Here is a 17154-nt window from a genome sequence, read left to right on the forward strand (position 1 = left end):
CCTCTTGTCCTTGAAATTTTAAAAAATTTCCAGTATGCATAGATTGAATCATTTGACGATTAGAAGGAGTCAAACCATCATAAAAATATTTTACAAGTCTCCATTTTTCAAAACCATGATGAGGACTGTTGCGGATTTATATGCTATGCAAGTGCACACAGTCACAATTTGTAATAATATGGTAAAAACCAAGTATCGTCCTCAAGGACTAAATTCTCAATTACCAGTCAGTTAATTTCTCTTTCTATTTGATCAATTAGAATTCTTGATTCTTATAGACACAGCAAAAGAAACTATAATATTCAGAAACAATAATTAAAAATTAAATAAAATAACAACTAATAGAAAAACCTTGGATTTAAACACTGAAGAAATAATTAGGATATTTAATCTCATCAACTATCCTCCCTATCATTTCCTAATGCAAAATACTAAATTCTTCTTCTTTCTGCCTAATTCAATTAACAAGTTGATAAAGCAGCCTATAATCATACTATGAATTATAAAATCAACCTAGGTGACAATTTCCTATATTTCTATGGTAAATTGAACCACAAAGGTAGCATTAATCTCGACAACTTAATAAACAGTTACACAATTAATATGGATACTTTCGTTCCAAATTAAAATTATGTCCAATATAACCACAACAAATTCAAATCTCACTTCTCAGATTTTGATTTAAAAACATATATATAATGACTATAGATGGCCAATCGATAATCAATCAATAAGAACAGGTTATATGGGATTGAAGAAGATTGAAGAAGAAGAAAATTGAAATTGCATTAATTCATAATAGGGATTCAAGTGATTCAATTAAAAATCCTAAACAGAAAATTAGTTCATAATCATAATGCTAATCACAAAGACAATTAAAGATAACATCAGAAAGTAGAAGAAAAACATGTAGATTGAATACTCCAAGCCTTCCAGCCTTCAAGCAATTTCTTCACCCCCAAATTCGTACGTTCCTTTTCTTCTTTCTTTTCCCCTTATAAAAACCTAAAATTCAGTTTTTAAAGAGGCGGGTCGCGGCTCTATATGCACCATGCCGCGGCTCGTGTCTAAATTCCTTCGCGATTTGTCCTTTTCATGCCACGGCCCTACTCAGCCATGTCGCGGCCCGTGTCTAAGATTTCTGGGTTGATGCCCTTCTATGCCGCGGCCCTCTTTAGCCATGCCGCAGCCCGTAGTTCTCCTTCAAAACAATGGCTCTGTTTCACTAGCTAGCCGCGACTCTACTTTACTCATGCCGCGGCTCTTAAGAAATTTCTCAATTCTTCAAGATTTTATCCCAAAAATTCACCAACACCTCCAAATCATGTTGAGATTCATCCTTTCTCGAAATAAGTTATAAAACTTGGTTATTTCTTCCCTTTCTTTGACATTTTCCTCCAAGTACTCAGTTCTTCGTGATATTCACAAAGACAAGCAAACACAACATAAACCCGCACTAAATGAAAGAAAAAAGAGATAAAAGACTACTTAAAACACCATCTAAACATGACAAAAACTAGACTCAACAAGGACATTTTAATAATAAATCTTTAAATCTTTCCCAACATTCATAAAACTCTTCATTATCTTTTTGAAAAAACTCGGAGATTTCTCTCCTTAGACTATCAGTTTTAGACATAGGAAAAAATTTCAGCAAGAATTTATTATAAAGTTGATCCCATGTAGTTATAGACCCCGTGGGAAGGGAATTTAACCAAGCTTTTGATTTGTCTTTTAATGAAAAAGGAAACAATCTTAGTTTGACCGACTCATCAGAAAAATTTTGAAATTTAAATGTTGAGCAAATTTCTAAGAAATCTTTTACATGCATGTAAGAATCTTCTCTATCTAACCCATAAAAATATGGAAACAATTGAATGATTGCTGGTTTAAGCTGAAAATGAGTAGCAGAAGTTGTAGGAAAAACAAAGCATGAAGGAGCATTAGATGAAATAGGTGCAAAATATTCAAGCAAAGTTTTTTCAGGCACAACATTTTCATCAACAGGATTAGCAATAGGTTCCATGTTGCTCAAATTTTTACTAACACTTTCAATTTCAAACAAAGATAAATCTCTTTTTACTAATCGCTTTTTAGAGTTACGTTCCCAATGATGCATACAATTTTCACAAACAAGGCAACAAGGATAATCTCAAACAAGCAATTTTCTGATGTGGAAGATCAGTTAAAACCGCAACCACATAGCATACTTATAATTTTTAGAGATTTCACAACAATATAATTCTTATGGTTTACTTGTCCCCATGCCTATTTGATTCCACTTACTCGCGCACTACTAACAACACCCCGAGGTTAATTAGTAGAGGCGGATTGAGAATTTTTTTCAAATTTCCTTTAAGAAAAAAATGTTTATGGTGAAAGGACAAGATTTAGGTTTTTTTTTTCAAGTTTTTTTCACAATTATAGAATAATATGATAAAAGGTAAAGAAAAATAAGGCAAAATTAAATAAGACTAAAATTTAAGCAAGAGTAGGGAGGCATAACATGCCATCAACCATAACAAAATTAGGAGGCACAAATGCCATCAACTAAAACATAAGATAAAAGACTAGGAGGCAAAATTGCCATCAACTAGCTAGGAGGCAAAATTTCCATCAACTAGTAACTTGCGGAAATAAAATAAAATAAAATTACAACAAGATAAATAAAGAAAATTATAACAAAGGTTAGGAGGCACAAGTACCGTCAACTAACAAAGATATACAAGAAATAAAAATTACAACAAAATTATAACAAAATTAGGAGGCACAAGTGCCATCGACTAAAAAAAATTAAAAAGATAGATATATGTATATAAGTAAGTTTTTTTTTTATGGGTGGTAGAACCGTCCCAAATTTTCTTTTTATCTTTTTTTTTTTTTTTAAAGTTTTTATAGATATATATTTTTTTAGTTTTTTTTTAACATTACAAGAAAATGGGGTCTTTACCTACCAATTATAAGTGTAGGTAAAACTAGCCTAATGGTGTGTAATATGGTTTACCTACTAATATTGAATTGGTAGAGACTGGTAGGTAAAAGTTAGTGGGGAAATAGTCTTTACCTACACTTATTAATACTGGTAGGTAAAAAAATCAGTGGACCCCACTAAGTTATAAATCAATTGATGAGTCATCAGATGACGTGTTTGATGACTTGTCATCCTACGTGTCTGATGACATGGTTTCCATATTAGCATACACGTGGCATCATTTTATTGGTCTACGTGGCACAATATTATTGGACCACGTGGGGTCATTTTATTAGCCCACATAACATGATTTTATTGGTCTGTTACACAATTTATATTTTGGTCAAATTTAATGGTTATGTGTAGGTAAAAAATAATAACATTTATTTATAAATGTTCTATATTAGAAATAAACTAGAAAAAAACCATACAATCATCTTGTGACTCCCGAACCGAACTCAAATAAATTATTTAACATTAATAATAAAATAAATAAACATATATTATAAAATATTCATTGCTTATTAAAGATGAGTGTTAAACTAATTACATTTCATAAAAAATATCAACAAGTCCATTACAAGTCTATTCTTCACTTTGAGATTATTACACGAGAGCATCCTTTTTCTCGAACTTGTGAATGTCGATGATGGCTTTGTGAGGTGGACAACGACAATGGTTGGAGGTGGGGTTCGGGTTGGCAACAATGGGAAAATATAATTAATCTCAACACAATAGTTATTCCCAATTTAATCATCATAATGATTTCAGAAAATATGACTTATTATTATGGGCATTTATGACACTTGATATACCAGCATATATTAAAAAACAAATATATGAGCACATCAAGTCCCATAATCACCAACATAGAATAAAATCATTTATCAACATCACAGGCAAAAAAAAAAAAAAAAATTCAAAGTCGCATAATGATCCAAATCGGAAAAAAAAAAAAAAAAGTCAGCATTCAAAACTACATTTAATAGGCAATATGCATCGAACATTTGAAACAATAATCCAGACAATGAAACAAAACTCTAGAACACAACTTAATACCTCAAACCAATAAAGCACATAAACCTCATTAAAGTACTTAATATATCAGCATAGCCAAATTGGGCTGTTGAGTCTATACCAATTTTATAAATCTAAATCATATTTGAAAAGGGGCATTGGACTTTGGATATGCCATATATTTATTAGAAATAAAGTTTCTTAATTACATATATAGATAGAAAGCATATAAGTTAGTTCAAACAAATCCAGAATTATGTCAAATTCAGCAAGCATAAAGATTATGATGTTACAATCAAAGAATCTCACCAAAATCAATTTTTCACCCATACTCAAAATCTCATATTTCATTCAAGCCAATTAGTCAACAACATACAATATAATTTGACATAAATCATTTAATAGATTTGAATAACCATAGAAAAAACTAAAAAAAAACCATAGTGCTACTCTCATTAGAAACAATACATCATAAGCAACAATGAGAAAAGAGTAAGACAGTAATGAATGAGTTACTCTCATTAGAAACTAACTGAACCCCCTTTGGATGAGGAAACAATTAATCCACATAAGAGTAAAATAAACATTTAATTTCTCACTAACAAATATCACCCATTGATTCATTGAATCCAAACTTTTAATTTCAAAATCACACAAAATGCAAAGAACTGATAAATGTTCACCATCACAGTAGACAATATTACACAGATAATAAAAACTCATCAATATTAATAACTATTGCTTTCAAACAAGATAAAAATGAAGATATACAAGACATTCTAGAGCCACAAACTGTGACGTTTAAAGCTTTTCATTTTAACACAACCAAGCTTGTAATTCATAAATACAAGAAGTATCCAAAGCCCAAATGAAGACAACAATGAAGAAATACGAACCAGAAAGCAGAGTCCCTAATCTGAATACAAATCATTTAAAGTCCCTTAAACATGTTCCTTAGTTTCAATTTTTGTTGTCCTCTTTTAATTATATTGTTTAAACTTCATTGACTATGAAGGTAATATGTTCTTAAAAAAGTATGACACATTAAGGTAATATATTTTGAAAAAAGATAGATCATATCCAAAAATAATCAAGCACTGAAAATTTAATCTCGTAAAGAGATCAAAGACCATATCTAAAATAAACCAAGACACAAGCTATAAAGCATTGCTAATAGACACACATATATAAAAATTCAAGCTAATAGACATTTAAGGAGAAAGAAGTATTGCTTCACTAGAAAACAGTACCAAGTTGTGATGCCATTGTCAGAAGCAAAATGCCCAAAACCAACAACATAGCAAGATGTAAACAGAACCACTCGAACTAATTGTTACATCAGATCAAACACTTGCACACAATAAATTTGAATACAAATATCATAAACAAAGTACCAAACAAAATAATTAAATCAAATCCTTTCTCAAAAGAGATCCATTTAAAACATATTCATTGCTCAAAACAGAACCATACCTTAAAATCAAAGAGTAACACTAAATCTGAATACAAATATCATAATCAAAGTACCAAACAAAATATATTATATCAAATCCTTACTAAAATAGACCCCTTCATATATAGACATTGAAACAGATTCATTGCTCAGAACAGAACCAAACCTTACAACTAAAGAGCAACACTGAATCAGAATACAATTCAAAAATCTCAAATCCAAAACATATGGCAGTACATAAACATAGAAAAAATATGCCTCAGATCAAATAACAGAACCAAAACATACTCAAACACATAAAAATTGCCTCAAAAATTACAAGTCATCATTAATCATTCAGATTTAGGGGATTTTCATAAATAGTATTATGAATATACCTCAACTAACAACCCACCCAATTGTTCAATCCACCAAGCCTCATCAATCCGCTACCAACAGTTGTAAGCCTATTCTTGCAACAACACCATCTGAAAAAAAAATAACAATAGTAAAATACAACAATATTTTGAGGCAGATAACATAATAAAAATAAAATCAATGGACTTACAAATTGGTAATGGCTGAAGCAGAGAAGATCACAAGAAAAAAATCAATGGACTTACATCGAGCAAAGTAAAGGCAAGGAACGATGACGAAACCAATAGCAAGTATTGTTGCATAGACTACAACAACTGCGACAACAGAGAGCAAGAGGGATTTGACGAAGAGCGAGGCGGCGTAGAGCAATGGTTAATGGGTGCGACAAAGAGGGAGGTGACTGGGTCTGATGAATAGGGAGGCGGATGGGTTCATCGATGGGGAGGCGACTGGGAGTGATAGTGTTCGTCGATGGGGAGGCGGCTGGGATGAACCTGGTTCATCGATGGGGAATAGCAGAGAAGAGAGGCGAGTGCTAAAGAGAAAGAGGGATTCGAGATTTTGAGTGATAGTGTTTTTAGGTTTAGGTTTATAAAATATTTATTTATGTTTTTATTAAATAATATTTATTTTTATATAATTATATTTGTGTTTTTTTTTTATATATAAATGTATATGATTATGTTTTTATGAAAAGAGATTGAGTATTATAATGTTAATGTTCTCCACATCAACATTAATTTTAACTTAAAAAAAAAAGAAAATTTTAAATAAAATTGGTGGGAAAAATAAGCTCCAAAATCTGAAGATTTTCCCTCCAATAAATTCGTAGGAAAAACTCGTTACCTACCATTATTATTGGTACAAAAAATATAATTCTAGAAAATTTTAATAATTACCAATATTTACCTACCAATAGTGCAGACAATTAAATTTTTGGTAGGTAAAAGTAACTTTACCTACCAATATATATATGTAGGTAAGAAATTGGTAGGTAAATGTCAGATTTCTTAAGTGCAAAAAATTGAAATAACTAGTAGAAGAATTCACTAACCTTGAGATAAATTTCGTTTCTTTTTTCTTGCAACTCCCCGGCAACGGCGCCAAAAACTTGATGGACCCAAAACGGATATGTTTAAATATTTATACTCGTAAGCGGACGAATCGTATATGGAATATAGTGTTCGTGTAAGCACGAGATCGAGCCCAAAGGAGTTGTCTAAAATAAAAAAGAAAACTATTTTAAATCAAAAGTAATAAATTCTAACCCAGCTCCAAAGATTGATGAGTTTTAATGTTATGAACATAAAATAAAAGATTGAAAAATAAAGCTATTTAAGAGAATAAAAATAAACCAATAATGATTTGAAAATAAGTGTTAAAAGAAAAGATTATTAAGATACTAAAATCCACAAAATGTAAGTTTAATAATATTTATTAGTATATTGATTCCCAAGTTTTAGTGATAGTTAAAATAATTCAAACTATCATTTTCCAAATAGATTTATAATTTTAAGCACAAATTACTTCTAAAAAGATAAGATTTTTCTTCACTTTTCAAAATTATAATTTCAAAGCATTTAGTGTAAATCAATCTAATGAAATAACAAATAAATCAATGAACATTATTTATAAGGCAAAACATAATATTTTTGTTCTAAGCATGGATATGTACAATTTAATGACACATCTTACACAAAGAATATTATGTTTTTGCAAAATGAAGAACAAAGTGCATATTATCTAACAATCCAAAATATGAGATATTAAAGATGAAAGACATATATGAAGAAGAAAAATCCATAAACTTGTTGCATTACAAGGGAAATCAACATACAACATAAGTATTACCTAGTTACAAGTTGCTTCATCTTGATCTTAATAATCTTATGAAAAAGATTAGAAGCACATAACTAGAGTATAAATTACAAAATAAATGACATACATACTTGCAAAATGCTCTTGAAAAACCCAAAATGGAAGAGAGAATGGTAGAGAGAAAATGGGAGAAAAGAAGATGGTAACAAAAAATTAAGCCCCCTAAAATGGTCTTGAAACTCCATATTTATAGCCAAAGCGAGGTTAATAAAATAATCAATTTAAATTGATTAGATTAATTAAATAAAATAAATATGGTATGTAGAGGTAAATTATAGGGTGTAATGATGATGTTGTGGTGAAAAATATGTAGAAAAATGGGTAAAAAGTTGGCATTTTAGACAAAGGGGACAAATGTACATTGTTGGGCTCAAAATGGGGAAAAGGGCAGCTTGTGGCAGCTGGTGGCAGGCGGCTATTTGGGCTTGGGCCTGGGGTGATTCGGATGTGCTGATGAGTTTTGGGCCCAAATGAGCAGCTGGATTGAGTGGTGGGCGTGTGGGGAGCTCGGTTGTGGCATTTGGGTGAGCAAGAGTCGACAGCTGGCTGGAGGAAATGGCCAAATGGTGAAGAAATAGCTGGGACAGGTGGCGACAGCTGGGCAGTAGGCGTGGGGAGCTGCTGAGAAGGTGCACTAGCGGCAAGGGAAATGGCTGAAGAGAAAATTTGGACTGCTGGGCTGGATTCAGCTGTGGGCTTGGGGAAAATGCCACATTTTTACTTTCTTTTCCTTGAAATACCATTTTTTTTCTTCATTATTCTTGCTTTTCAAGAGCAAAAATACACAAGAATCCCTAACAAAATAAACATAAATTAAATAAAAAATAAATATTTTTAATTATAAAATAAATCAAATTAATTATTTGAAAATATTAATTAAAACTTAATTTATATTTAACATTTAAGCTCAATAATACAACATTTTTTTCCTCAAATTAAACAACAATAATTCAAATAATTAACTATAACAAAATAACTATAAAAACACACAAAAATATAAAAAATCATGATAAGACTAATAAATTTAAAATTACTTAAAAACTTAATAAATCAATTAAAAACTCAAGGATTAAGCAACAATTAGCACATAAAAAGTTGTAAAATAACTCTATTTTGTAGAGTTATCAACAATTTATATAATTAGGCAATATAACCACGTCTTATGTTATCTTTATAATAAAAAAAATACTAGTTTGGCTTTGTATTTTGTCTGAATACTCGATCAACCTATGTATTTTATTAAATAGTATTTCAGACCTCGTATTTTACAAAATGGATCAAAGTAGTATATTTGACCAGATTTTGGTCAAATATTTTTTCAATATGACTAAAATGTCATCGGTTTTGTAAATTATTTAATTTAAAAAATATAAAATAAAATATTATTCAATTAAAAATATAAAATAAGCAAAATTGATTTTATAATAAAAAACAAATAAAACTTAAACTGAAACCCTATTTTCACCTAACCCTCCAACCCATCTTACTATCATTAATTCTTTTAGATTTTTATTGTATCAATTTTTTATCTATTGACGCTGTTTTTCGTCAACTTGAAATGTAGAGCACGTAAACAGTAAATATTTATGGCCAAAAAATACAATAAAACAAGAAGGATTTTTTTACGTGGTTCAGCAGTTAACTCTGCCTAGTCCACGAGTCTTTGTTATTAGAACTTAGGAAATTTCTGGAAATTCTTCAAGAATGAATTCGCTAGAGTTTCTTCCCAGATCACAAAATTTCCCTCCCTTTACAAAGGTACACGACTTCTCTATTTATAGAGGAAGTCTCGGAATACTATCCCACACGTTCAGGGAAGTTATTCTGTATATGAATAAATTTAATGGCTTTAAAGCCTGTAACTCCTATATACAAGGAAACGTCCCCTGAAGACCAGGGGGCGTGTAACTGACTAATAAATATCCCTTTATTATAGGGAAGTTACAACAATAATATCTCTTGAATGCATAGACTGTCTCTTCAAGTGACCTATTAAGCCGTTCGAGGTCAGCAATCAGCACCATGTCCGTCTAAGTCTCTGAGCGAAGTACAAGTTGTCTTATTTTCCGAAATCAGTTTGGAGAGGTTAAGTACCACCGAGGCCGCCTTACCTCGAGCTCACACTCATGCCAATCTCGAGCCACTTGACACTACAAAAAAACATTGTTTTAGCTACTAAATATTTGGTAGCAAATAATGTCTTTTTGGTAGCTAATACATGTTTTGCTACCAAAAATTTTTGGTAGCTAGTTCATAGCTGATTCTCCGTCGCTAAAAGTTTTTTGCTACCAAAAACTTTAGTAGCTAAAATTATTTATTTGCTACTGATAAGCGTACAAAATGTACGTTTATTTATAACATTTTCAGATTGATTTGGTTGTTTTTCTCAAGAGAAAGTTTCTATTTAACATGTTTGGTGAACTTGTGCAGTTTGTCGTTATAATTCTGATTTGTTCGAGAATTTGGTTAACTGTTTGTTTTAGTAGCGAAAATTGGCTAATCTTTGGAAATATGGTATAGGCGATATATCGCCTGTCTTGGGCGATATATCGGCATAAGAAGGAATTCCAAATTTTGGCTTTGCAGAAACGACATCAGAAACTCGCGTTTTTATCGAGAAAATTCACCAGGCGATATATCGCCTCATCTATGCGATATATCGGCACGAGGGTATTTTTGGAAAGTATTATGGAAATTCGTAGGTTTTTGGGATTTTGGTAAGAAGAATAAAAGGAAGATAGGGAGGTACAGAGAAAGGAAGCATTCTGACGACAAAGGAAAAGAAACAGAGAAGAATCCGCGTTTATTTCGTTTGTGTTTATTTTTATGCTTTTGAATTTTAGATTGGATGATGAAGTTTAATATTATGAACTAAACTCTTATTTAGAGTATTTTAATGTAGTCACTGGATATTCTATTCGTCTTTAATGCAATTTCTATGAATCTTTGAATTTATGGTTATCTATTGTTCTTATGTTTAATGCTTGTAATTGATTGGCCATCTGTTGCATGATTATTGGTTTTAATTCAATATCTGAAAAGTGAGAATTGGAATAGCTTTAGACAATAGACATAGATGTCAATTTAGAATGAAAGTATCAAATTGGTTTGTGTAGCAATTAGGTTTTTGTTCTTAATGCGGTTTATGTGTAGAATTTATCACAGACATGTAGAAAATTCGCAGGTAAACTGAATATTTTATATCTTGAGAGAGAATAGATTTGTCATTAGTAAACTTGCTATAACCATAGATCACAGAAATATATTAGTTGTATTATTGATTGAATAGAATTGAAGGTTGATGAAATTAGAATACTCTAATCTTTCGCTCATATTAAATTTCGTTAATTAAATTGTGCTTTCTTAGTTTATTGATCATTGTTAATTGTCATTAAAATTTCATTAGTCAAATAGAAATAAAAGTTTGCTATTGGTAATTATTAGATCAATTCCCTGACGGAACGATAATCTATTTCCACTACTATTACTTGTTTATTCGATTGCGTATACTTGCGCAGTGGTAAAAATTCGCAACAAGTTTTTGGCGCCGTTGCCGGGGAATTGATATTCTATTAATATCAAAATAGTTAATTTTTATTCTAATTTGGCTGTTTTTATTATTTGAACTAATCCAAGTTGTCGCATTCTGTTTTAATAGGTGAATCTTTTTTATGCGACGTGAAGGATCTGCAAATCTTGTGCCTGTTAATCCTGAAATCGAAAGATCCTGCAGACAAAACAGAAGAAAAAAGAGGTTGGAAGTATCAATGGCTGCCAACCAAAGAGACGGGGTTAACAACAATGATGGTCAGAATCATATCGCTCAGGACCAAAATGTGCGAGCATTAAGAGATTATGTGCTCCCTGCTGTCACAGGAGTGCACTCGTGCATTAGGCCGCCGACTATTACTGCCAATAACTTTGAGATTAAGCCGGCGATGATACAAATGGTCCAGACTTCTGTTCAGTTTGGTGGTCTCCCCAATGAGGATCCTAACTTGCACATAGTGAATTTCCTTGAGCTATGTGCAACGTTTAAGTTTAATGGGGTGAGCGATGATGCAATAAGGCTGAGATTGTTCCCTTTTTCACTAAGGGACAGGGCAAAAAGTTGGCTTATTTCTCTACAGGCCAACTCAATCAATACATGGGAGGAACTAGCTCAGAAGTTTCTCTCAAAGTTCTTTCCTCCTGCAAAAGCTGCGAAGTTGAGGGGAGAAATCAATAACTTCTATCAGAATGAGGGAGAGTCATTGTACGATGCATGGGAAAGATTCAAAGACCTGCTCAGAAAATGCCCTCATCACGGTATAGAGAAGTGGATGTTTGTCCACAATTTTTACAATGGGCTTTGCGGTACTACTCGCACTATAATAGATGCAGCAGCAGGTGGTGCTTTCATGAGTAAAGGGGCTGATGAGGCATATGAATTGTTAGAGGAGATGGCTATGAACAACTATCAGTGGCCTGCCGAACGAGACACTTCACAGAGAAAAGTAGCCGGGGTACATGAATTAGATGCTATAACTGCTTTAACGGCTCAGGTTGCTTCATTGACAAAGCAGTTGCAACAAAACAAGATCTCAGCTCAAGCCCAGGCTATACAGATGCAATCAGGGTGTGAAATATGTGGAGGGCCTCATTTATATGAACAGTGTACAGCGGCCAACATGTGTGGTAATATGCCAGTTAATCAGGCTCAGGTACAGGCAGTTGGTAATTTTCAGAGGCCTTATCAGAATCCGTTCTCCAATACTTATAATCCTGGGTGGAGAAATCACCCAAATTTCTCATGGAGAAACAATCAGGGCCAACAGTCACAGTTTCAAGGGCCATACCAGCAGCACATGCCGCAACAGCCTATGAATCAAGCCTCATCGTCACACCAGCCTAGACCGCAAGATCCACCAGAAAAGCCTAATGAACTGCAAGCAGCCTTGCTGACCCTCACTAATACTCAGACTCAATTCATGACTGAGACCAGATCCTCTATTCGAAACCTTGAGACACAAGTGGGTCAGTTAGCCAACTTGCTTAATAACAGACCGCAAGGGAATTTGCCTAGTAATACCGTGGTAAATCCTAAAGAGAACTGTCAAGCAATTTCGTTGAGGAATGGTAAGCAAGTGGAGCAGCCCAGTGTACAAAAGTCAGTGGTTCGGAATGAAGAGTTGGGTGAGAAATCAGATAATAAAGCGAATGGGGTTACTGAAGACCCCCAGGGTTCAAACAAGTGTCCTCCCGTTGTTGATAGTCAGCCAGTTCAAGTTCCATATCCTCAGAGGCTTAGAAAAACTACACTTGATAAACAGTTTTCTAAGTTTTTAGAGGTATTCAAAAAGCTGCACATCAATATTCCCTTTGCTGAGGCATTAGAGCAGATGCCTAGTTATGTCAAATTTATGAAAGAGATTCTGTCAAAGAAAAGAAAGATGGAGGAGTATGAGACGGTGGCGCTCACTGAAGAGTGCAGTGCGATATTGCAGAGGAAGTTGCCCCAAAAGTTGAGAGATCCGGGGAGCTTTACTATACCGTGTACAATTGGGAAATTTGAATGTAAGCATGCTTTGTGTGATTTGGGGGCGAGTATAAATCTGATGCCTTTGTCTGTATTCCGAAGACTTGGTTTGGGGGAGGCAAGACCGACAACCGTCACTCTACAGTTAGCAGATCGATCGGTAAAACATCCACGGGGAATTATTGAAGATGTTCTTGTGAAGGTGGATAAATTCATTTTTCCGGCAGATTTCATAGTTCTGGATATGGAGGAGGATATGGATGTACCAATCATTCTGGGCAGGCCATTTTTAGCTACTGGGCAGGCTCTGATTGATGTTCAGAAAGGTGAGCTGACACTGCGAGTTCAGGGCGAAGAAGTGGTATTCAACGTGTTTAAGGCCTTAAAGTTTGCAAATGTCAATGACAACTGTTTCAGAGTTGACCTGGTAGAGAAAGCGGTGGCTGAAATTAATCTTACAGAGGATTCACTTCAGAAGAGCTTGACAATTGGAGATATAGATGCTGAGTCAGACAGTGAGGTCCAAGAGTGTGTACAGTGGTTGAATTCTAAAGGGCCAATTTATAATCGAAAATATGAAGATTTGGGCCAAGGACCTGAGAGACCATTACCATCAGTTCAGAGACCTCCAGAGTTGGAATTGAAATCATTGCCAGCACATCTTCGATATGCTTTCCTGGGTGAGAAGGAGACTTTACCAGTTATTGTGTCTTCTTCTCTTTCTAATGAGGAGATGGAAAAATTATTAAGGGTGTTGAGAACCCATAAGTTGGCAATTGGATGGACGTTGGCAGATATTCAGGGGATAAGTCCATCCACAGTTATGCACAAGATCTTGATGGAAGATGACAGTAAGCCCTCTATTGAAGCACAACGTCGATTGAATCCAGCAATGAAAGAGGTGGTAAGGAAGGAGATCTTAAAGTGGTTAGATGCTGGGGTGATCTATCCTATTTCAGACAGTAGTTGGGTGAGTCCAGTTCAGGTAGTCCCTAAGAAAGGAGGGATTACAGTGGTGAAAAACGACAATAACGAACTTATCCCGACACGTACCGTAACTGGTTGGAGGATTTGTATAGATTATCGTAAATTGAATAAAGCAACCAGAAAAGATCACTTTCCACTGCCTTTCCTTGATCAGATGTTAGATAGATTGGCTGGACATCAGTATTACTGCTTTCTGGATGGCTATTCAGGGTACCATCAAATAGCCATTGCTCCTGAGGATCAAGAAAAGACGACCTTCACCTGCCCATATGGTACTTTTGCATTCCGTCGTATGCCGTTTGGTCTGTGCAATGCCCCTGCCACTTTTCAACGATGTATGATGGCTATCTTCTCTGATATGGTGGAACGGAGTATTGAGATCTTTATGGATGATTTCTCTGTGATGGGGTCTTCTTTTGATAATTGTTTGATGAATTTGGAGGCTGTGCTGAGAAGATGTGAAGAGGCGAATCTAGTCTTGAATTGGGAAAAATGCCATTTCATGGTAAATGAAGGCATAGTACTTGGGCATAAGGTGTCTAAGAATGGTATTGAGGTCGATAGGGCTAAGATTGCTACTATTGAGAATTTGCCGCCTCCAGTTTCAGTTAAGGGAGTGAAAAGTTTCCTTGGTCATGCGGGGTTTTACAGAAGATTTATAAAGGACTTCTCCAGGATTTCTAAGCCACTCTCGGCATTGTTGATGAATGGGGTGCCATTTGAGTTTGATGAGAAGTGTCTTGAAGCTTTCAGGATACTAAAGCAGAAGTTGGTGTCGGCACCTATAGTAATTTCACCGGATTGGGACCAGCCATTTGAGTTAATGTGCGACGCAAGTGATTTTGCAGTGGGTGCGGTTCTGGGGCAGCGTGTTGACAAAGTATTTCGGACTATTTATTATGCCAGCAGAACACTAAATGGCGCTCAGTTGAATTATGCCACCACTGAGAAGGAGCTTCTTGCCATTGTCTATGCATTCGACAAATTCAGGCCGTATTTGATGGGGAACAAAGTTATTGTGTATACTGATCATTCCGCAATCAGGCATCTTATTGCTAAGAAAGATGCTAAACCCAGACTTATTCGTTGGGTGCTTCTTTTACAAGAGTTTGATATGGAGGTTCGGGATAAGAAGGGTACAGAGAATTTGGTGGCGGATCACTTATCAAGACTCAAGTTGGGGGATAAGTCGGAACTTGTTGCAGGAGAGATTAATGAGAGTTTCCCAGATGAACAATTATTTGCAGTGGAGGATGATTTGGTGCCATGGTTTGCGGATTATGTGAATTATTTGGCAGCCAACGTAGCGCCACCGGAATTTGTTGGGCAAAGACTGAAAAAGTTTTATCATGACGTGAAAAACTACTACTGGGATGATCCTTTCTTATTTAAACAAGGTCCGGATTTGATTATCAGAAGATGTGTGCCGGAAAGAGAAATGAAGGACATCTTGTTTCATTGCCATGCATCGCCGACTGGTGGACATTTTGGGGGAGCAAGGACTGCTGCAAAGGTCCTTGAATGTGGATTTTATTGGCCTACCATGTATAAAGACAGTTATGACTATGTGAAACGGTGTGATCGTTGTCAAAGGGTAGGTAATATCTCAAGACGCCATGAAATGCCTCTCACTAATATATTGGAGGTTGAATTATTCGATGTTTGGGGTATTGACTTTATGGGACCCTATCCACCGTCGTTCGGTAATTTGTATATTTTACTAGCGGTGGATTATGTAAGTAAGTGGGTTGAAGCAGTTGCTACTTCAACTAATAATGCTCAGGTGGTAGTCAAGTTCTTGAAAAAGAATATTTTCTCTCGTTTTGGCACACCTCGAGCGATTATAAGTGATGAAGGGACTCATTTCGCCAATAAGATTTTTGATTCCTTAATGGAGAAATATGGAATTAAGCACAAGATGGCATTGGGATATCATCCGCAGTCAAATGGGCAAGCGGAAGTGTCAAATAGGGAGATTAAGCTGATTTTAGAGAAGACGGTGCAAGTTAATAGAAAGGATTGGTCGAATAAGCTGGATGATGCGTTATGGGCTTATCGGACAGCTTTTAAAACACCAATTGGTACTTCTCCCTACCGTCTTGTATATGGTAAAGCTTGTCACTTGCCATTTGAATTGGAGCATAGGGCACAGTGGGCGTTAAAGAAGTTGAATTTCAATCCGGCCGCTTCGAAAGCATTAAGGCTAGCTCAACTGAATGAGTTAGATGAATTGCGCCATGATTCCTACGAGAATGCAAGAATCTACAAAGAGAAGACAAAGAAATGGCATGACAATAATATTGTCAATCGGACTTTTCAAGTGGGTGATAAGGTGCTGCTATTCAATTCCCGTCTCAAGTTATTTCCGGGAAAATTAAAGTCTCGATGGTCGGGGCCATTCAATATTACAAAAGTCTTTCCATATGGGGCTTTGGAGATTCAGCAAGGTGATTCTTCGCCGTTTAAAGTAAATGGACAGCGGGTGAAACATTACTATGGAGGAGAACTTGAGACGAAGGTCAATATTACTCTGGTGGATTCTTGAAGGAAAGGAAAGCAGCGTCCGGCTAAATGACGTTAACGACAGCGCTTTTGAGAGGCACCTCATTATTTTGTAATTTATTTTCGTTTTCGTTTTCGTTTGACATTATTATTTTTAATTTCTTTTAGTATAGTAGAACCGTGAAAAACGTGAAAAAAAAAAAAAAAAAAAAAAATTTTGATAATTTGAACAGTGTTTAGGAGATATATCGCCTACATAAGGCGATATATCGCCTGAACGACTGATTTGGAGGGGATTTTTGGTTTAAAAAGTTGGAATTTTTTCGGTCCCAAGAGATATATCGCCGCATATATGCGATATATCGGCATGAGCAAATTGGCCTGCGACATATCGGGAGTGGTCCAGGCGAAATATCGCCATACAAGTCAGAGACGCCGTTTTTTGTATAGCATGTGGCGATATATCGCCTC

General features: G+C 34.7%; 1 protein-coding gene and 2 non-coding genes across 3 annotated transcripts; 2 read left to right on the plus strand and 1 right to left on the minus strand.

Annotated features, from left to right (window-relative positions):
* Positions 1 to 1520: 1520 nt before the first annotated feature.
* Positions 1521 to 1624, plus strand: LOC133792819 (small nucleolar RNA R71). Its single transcript, XR_009874292.1, has one exon. It is a non-coding gene; the product is annotated as a small nucleolar RNA R71 (small nucleolar RNA).
* Positions 1625 to 11347: 9723 nt separating this feature from the next.
* Positions 11348 to 13251, plus strand: LOC133789683 (uncharacterized). Its single transcript, XM_062227460.1, has 4 exons — positions 11348 to 12603; positions 12721 to 12943; positions 13019 to 13148; positions 13238 to 13251. The coding sequence occupies exons 1-4, from the start codon at positions 11348 to 11350 to the stop codon at positions 13249 to 13251; spliced, it is 1623 nt and encodes a 540-aa protein (XP_062083444.1).
* Positions 11882 to 11988, minus strand: LOC133793355 (small nucleolar RNA R71). Its single transcript, XR_009874801.1, has one exon. It is a non-coding gene; the product is annotated as a small nucleolar RNA R71 (small nucleolar RNA).
* Positions 13252 to 17154: the final 3903 nt, after the last annotated feature.

Source organism: Humulus lupulus, chromosome 7, assembly GCF_963169125.1.
Source record: "Humulus lupulus chromosome 7, drHumLupu1.1, whole genome shotgun sequence".
In the NCBI taxonomy this organism is placed as follows: Eukaryota; Viridiplantae; Streptophyta; class Magnoliopsida; order Rosales; family Cannabaceae; genus Humulus; species Humulus lupulus.

Excerpts from the sequence above, each read along its gene's own strand:
- LOC133789683 (XM_062227460.1), top strand. The coding sequence starts at position 11,348 with ATGCGACGTGAAGGATCTGCAAATCTTGTGCCTGTTAATCCTGAAATC. Across the intron at positions 12,604-12,720 it reads CCAGAAAAGCCTAATGAACT|ACCGCAAGGGAATTTGCCTA; the intron begins GCAAGCAGCCTT and ends GCTTAATAACAG. Across the intron at positions 12,944-13,018 it reads TTGATAGTCAGCCAGTTCAA|CTGCACATCAATATTCCCTT; the intron begins GTTCCATATCCT and ends GTATTCAAAAAG.